Source organism: Coffea arabica, chromosome 2c, assembly GCF_036785885.1.
Source record: "Coffea arabica cultivar ET-39 chromosome 2c, Coffea Arabica ET-39 HiFi, whole genome shotgun sequence".
Taxonomy (NCBI): domain Eukaryota; kingdom Viridiplantae; phylum Streptophyta; class Magnoliopsida; order Gentianales; family Rubiaceae; genus Coffea; species Coffea arabica.
This window is the reverse complement of record NC_092312.1, coordinates 12,280,737-12,286,054: the sequence shown is the minus strand read 5'-3', so window position 1 is coordinate 12,286,054 and position 5,318 is coordinate 12,280,737. Positions and strand designations below refer to the sequence as shown.

Sequence of the window (5,318 nt, the reverse complement as noted above, 5' to 3'; positions counted from 1 at the left end):
AATTTGGTCGATGATCGAGAATCCAGTAATCAAATTTTAATATCCGAATTTTAATATCTTATATCTAGATTGGATAGACCAATTTCTCAATTTTTTTGGAAGTATGAACACCCCAAAATGTCTGTTGTTTCTGAAAAAAAAAACTTTTGGTAATATATATGAATTGGATTCCTCCATAAATATCCTTTATAAATTACTGTTATTTATCAATAGTATAACGGTATATAATTAATCAGCAGTATTAGGATAGAATTATTAAAATATTTAAGCAGTCCATTTTTGTACATTTTTAAACAAAATACTTGCCATAAATACCAAATAAAATATTATCAAGTGGGTAAAACGCCTACTGTTTTCATTAAGGGGGTCAAAGTTTCAATAGCTCCCAATTTGAAGGGGGCAAAATGTTATTAACCCTTGTTCGGAAGAATGAATTCTATGATCTTTAGCACCAAAAAAGGTGGGAGAACGTCTCTATGAAGCTTATGAAACTTGAATGGGCCATTGTACCTAACCTTTGTAAGTGATTTATAGTTAATCCTTGTCAGAAATGCGGACTTCCATCAAGTAGTGTTGTTTCTCAATTAGATACAAGTGTGCTTTACCATTTAAAATTATTTTTCTGCCTTTTAAAGATAGTTTAACTGCTAATATGCCGTATGAGTTTTTCTATTCTTTTAATGAGTTATAATAAAAGATAAGCACATGGCACACTTGATTACAAACAGAAGTTGGTGTTTTTATTATAGCCTTTGAAGTTATTACAAATTGTCCACTAATAATCGAGGAAGTTTTGGTCCAGTATATGAGTTGAGATTTTAAAAATTAGAAGTTTTAGATTCATATCTCCCCTTCCCTTTTGATTTCTTAAATTTCACTCTTTCCCTACTTTAAAAAAAAAAAAAATTAAAAGTACCCACTAATGCAAGTAATTTGTAAGATCGGTAAAAATAGCGAATGAAGGATGGATTGCCGCCCATTCCCATATTCCCAATTTCCCATTCTACACAGAGTCAAAAAGGACAAAAGAGATTGGAGCCTTTGGTCCTTTTTCTTTTGTTTCTTTTCCCATCATTTCTACTTTTGTTTGGTGACAACTTTTTTTTACTTAGTTTAAGCCCATCTTTTTCCATTTTTTTAACCTCATAAATCTCTGGGATTAGCATTTTTTGAAAGGCTCGGAAACTTCCCTTCCGCTAATCGCGCAGCAAATTGAACTCAATCCAAGGAAGGACAAAAACAAAAGGCAATTGATTGGTCAAACACCATGGTTGACGGTATTCTTCCCTGATGAGTCATATGATGGTTTGGGTCCTTTGGCAAATCAACGCCGCTGATGAGCCATTTTGATTTTAGTAGATTCATTTGTATTGTCAACGTTTGTCAGATGGTACCAACTCCAGTTAATTTGTCTGTAAACGTATGTATAATTTTCTGAGTAAATTTCCAAAAAGTGGAAGTTTTTAAATTAATTTTTCAAAGGACGGTAATTTTTGAGTCTCTTCTTAAATGGTGAAAAACGCGTCTAGGGTACGTATAATTTGTCTGTAAACGTATGTATAATTTCCTTCCTCTCCAACCGGGTCTATGCCCATTGCCCGGTTAAAAACCGCAAGTAAATCACCAATCAGCTGATTTTATCATATGTTATTGAAGTAGAAAAATCGTCTTGGTTTAAGATTACTTTAATTTCTTCCTTTCATCTTAGTCTATTGTCTAACTAGTTAATACACTACGTAGACTTTTGCGAGCTTGTTCTCGATGTTCTCGTTTTTACTCTTGTATTCTGATTATAAATTTTTTTTAATGATTTAAAATTAAACCTGTAATCACCTAAGGAGTAGTTTTTGTTGATTTTCATTATTCTCTATAATCAATTTCTACAATCAAATTTTATAAAATCTAGACCAAATGAAAACAAGGCCTATGTTGCTTTATTTTAGGTATTTATGTACAAGAAAAGAAGGCGCAAATAAATGATTTCAACATATCCCAATTCAAAAGTTCGTTGTTTGAGTAAATTTTTTATACACTGTCAGTGTGTGTATATATATATTTATACATTAGTGAATTTAGATTATTCCACCTAATATAAATTCAAATTTGAAATTCATGACATACAATCGTAGTTGCCAGTGCATAAAAAATTGATCATTTATCTTTAAGGGCTTAAAATAAATAAATAAATAAATAAATGCTGTCTTTCAATTATTAAATTGGAAGAGGCCAGAGCTAAAACTGGACAAATTTGAAAAGTTAGGCATGGCCAATACGGGGGACGGTGCAGGTCCCTCCAACTAACAAAACGGTGAGTCGAGATCGATGCTTTCTGCATACACAGTAAGGTTATTTTGTTGAAATTTCTTTCCAAGGGACAATGAATGCATTGCTTTTCCCTTTTGGAGGACACCCTGTGCGATTGAGAAGAAAGAGAAAGATAGAAAACAACAGTGAGAAAGAGCGGTGGAATTGGAAATTGCCATATTACGATTGAAGGACTGAAAAAGATAGGCATGGAAGAAAGAAAAAGAGCGAGAATATATTGATGGTCCAGCAATATATATGTACATGAATTATGAAGTGAACAAGAAGTAGAAAAAGGAAACGAAAAGGAACGTGTGTCCATTACGTTAGACAAAATTAGGGGCACATGCCACAGCTAGTGCCGAATGCCATTATACACAATGCCCCACTCGCTGCACAATCCCCGCCCGCATAATTACTCCTTTGGTATGCCCTTATCAAATCTCTGTTCTCATTCGCTTTTTCTTTAGTTCTTTGATTTTGTCCTCCTTTTATTTATTTTTATGCCAAAATTTGGTCCTCCGGTCATTGAGGAGTTTCCTTTAGTATTTTACCGTCTCCCTAGAGCCTAGGTTCGAATAAAAAGGGATGGAATATAAATATATGCCGAATTGGGAAAAGGGTAGCAATAAATAAGATTTATGTGTTTCACCTTTCCACCTACCACACTAATGGTGATGAACTGATCGATGATTCAATCACAATCCTAAGCTAATCCAATCCGTTAGGAAAACTAGCATTTAATCACGGGTTTAATTTGCCAAAAAAAATTAACGTAGCAAATAATGATATGATATATTCATTCTACTTTGGATACAAATTTTGGAAATTGCCTTCACATAGATCAATGGGGTTTGGAAATCAAGAGACAGAAAACAGTGGAAAATTAACAATTTCATTATTAACAATAAAAAAAATATCAAGAGACAGAAATTAAACAGTGGAAAATTAGTAAACAAGAGTTGAAAGCACCCCTATAGAAAGAGAAAGCACTCTTTAGCAGAAGTGACATATATATAATGAAAAGGACCACAGTCTTGTAATCACCTGTTCTGCTGTCCCAACTTCACCTAATGTCTAGGAAAAAATTAGCGAATCAAAGTAAACATAGTTAATCTCGATTCCATCTCTCACACTCTCTTTCACGCACTAGGTTTAGCCTCAAGCAGAAACCCTCCCTATATAAGAAGTGAACCATTACCAAGTCACACAAGACTAACTCACTACACAGCACCTTCTCTTCCTCCATCTCTCCATCCCTAGCTCCCCATCATGGCCAAAAATCTTTTCATCCTCTTCCTCCTCACCCTCTTATCCTCTCTGCAGATTCACGCCAGAGATCCACAACTTTTCAACAAAATCCCCAGCAACAATGGTGCAAAAGAGACCCAAGTGGCAGTACCAAGAAGTGAGGAGACATTGAACAACAAACAAGAACAAGAGCCAAACTTCATCCCCGAAAACGAAAATGGTGGCTATGGTCTTTATGGCCATGAGTCAGGCCAACTCCCTCCGTCCACCACCACAACCATCAACCCCAGTGGTGAACCCTACAAAGCCACCACTAACATTCCATACAACAATGAACCAAGAGATTCCTACCCCAAGTACTTGCCCAAGAACTACAACACTGAGTCCTATGTGACTGAACCAGAAGGTTACAGACCACAAAACAACGAACCAAGAGAATCCTACCCCAAGTACTTGCCCAAGAACTACAACACCGAGTCCTATGTGACTGAACCGGAAGGTTACAGACCACAAAACAAAGAACCAAGGGAATCCTACCCCAAGTACTTGCCCAAGAACTACAACACCGAGTCCTATGTGACTGAACCGGAAGGTTACAGACCACAAAACAGCAACTACAACAGCAACAACTTCTACAATGGTGAAAATACCTACTACAACAACGAGAAACAAGGTTTGGGTGAAAGCACTTACTACAACAATGAGCAACAAGGTTTGGGTGAGACTAAATTGTTGGGCAATAGCTACACCAATCCAAGCAACAACAGAAACAACTACTACAACAACCAAAACAACAAGAACAACTATGGTGCTAGCAACAGTTACTACAATGGAGAGCAACAAGGTTTGAGTGATACAAGATCCAACAGCAACAACTACTACAGTTACAATGGCGGAAATGCTAACGGTGGAGCGCAGAAGCAAGGGATGAGTGATACGAGGTTTTTGGAAAATGGCAAGTACTTTTATGATATTAGCATGGAACAGCTTTTGAACCGTGGCCTATATGGAGCAAACAACAGAGGATACTATTGGAATGATAATCAGAATTCTTATAACAATTATCAGGACCAGGAGCAGTACCAGAACTTCCAGGACGAGGATGACATGCCTTGAGATATCCCAGCCTTGTGTCAGCAAAGATGAGAATGATTTTGATTACATTGCATGTGGTGTTTTGAGAGTTAAATTATGCCTAATTAGCATAAAAATGTTTACATTGTTATAGATTTATTTATGGGGTTTTCTTTTTTTTTTTTTTACTATAGTTAATTTCATGCTTTGAAAAAACTACAGTGTGGGAGTATGATTCTGTAACTGGCCATGATATTGGGCAATTCAATAAATTGTACATTAATTACCTTGAAGTGAACCTTGGATCAAAGAAATTCCGTTGGCTTTGGCAAATTTAGATACCAAACTAATTGGAATATTCAAATCGCAAGTTTAAGGCTTTATATATAGTCCACATTTATTCGAATGTCAGACACACAAATCTTTTGAACTATATATATATATATATGAAGAAAAAAAAGTGAAAAGAAACAAGAATATAATAGTGGCCATCATGTACAAGTGTAGTTAATGATGATCCACAATGCTTTATCTAAAGGCAGTCTAACTTCACCAACCAAAAAGTGAAGAAATTTATTGTATGGCAAAGCGCGCCATTTTGCTTCGGTGGTAGCATTGCATTTAAGAAGGCATCTTATGATGAAAGGAATAGATGGTACTGTTCACGTCCTTTTGCGTTGAGGACTGCT

At 35.7% G+C, this 5,318-nt stretch overlaps 1 protein-coding gene across 1 annotated transcript; it reads left to right on the top strand.

Moving 5' to 3' along the window:
- The first annotated feature begins 3,506 nt into the window (after positions 1-3,506).
- Positions 3,507-4,927, top strand: LOC140035045 (uncharacterized). Its single transcript, XM_072074406.1, has one exon. The coding sequence runs from the start codon at positions 3,577-3,579 to the stop codon at positions 4,669-4,671; it is 1,095 nt and encodes a 364-aa protein (XP_071930507.1). The 5' UTR covers positions 3,507-3,576; the 3' UTR covers positions 4,672-4,927.
- The last annotated feature ends 391 nt before the right edge of the window (positions 4,928-5,318 follow it).

What these genes read in the sequence shown, in the direction of transcription:
- LOC140035045 (XM_072074406.1), top strand. Translation starts at nt 3,577, where the DNA reads ATGGCCAAAAATCTTTTCATCCTCTTCCTCCTCACCCTCTTATCCTCT.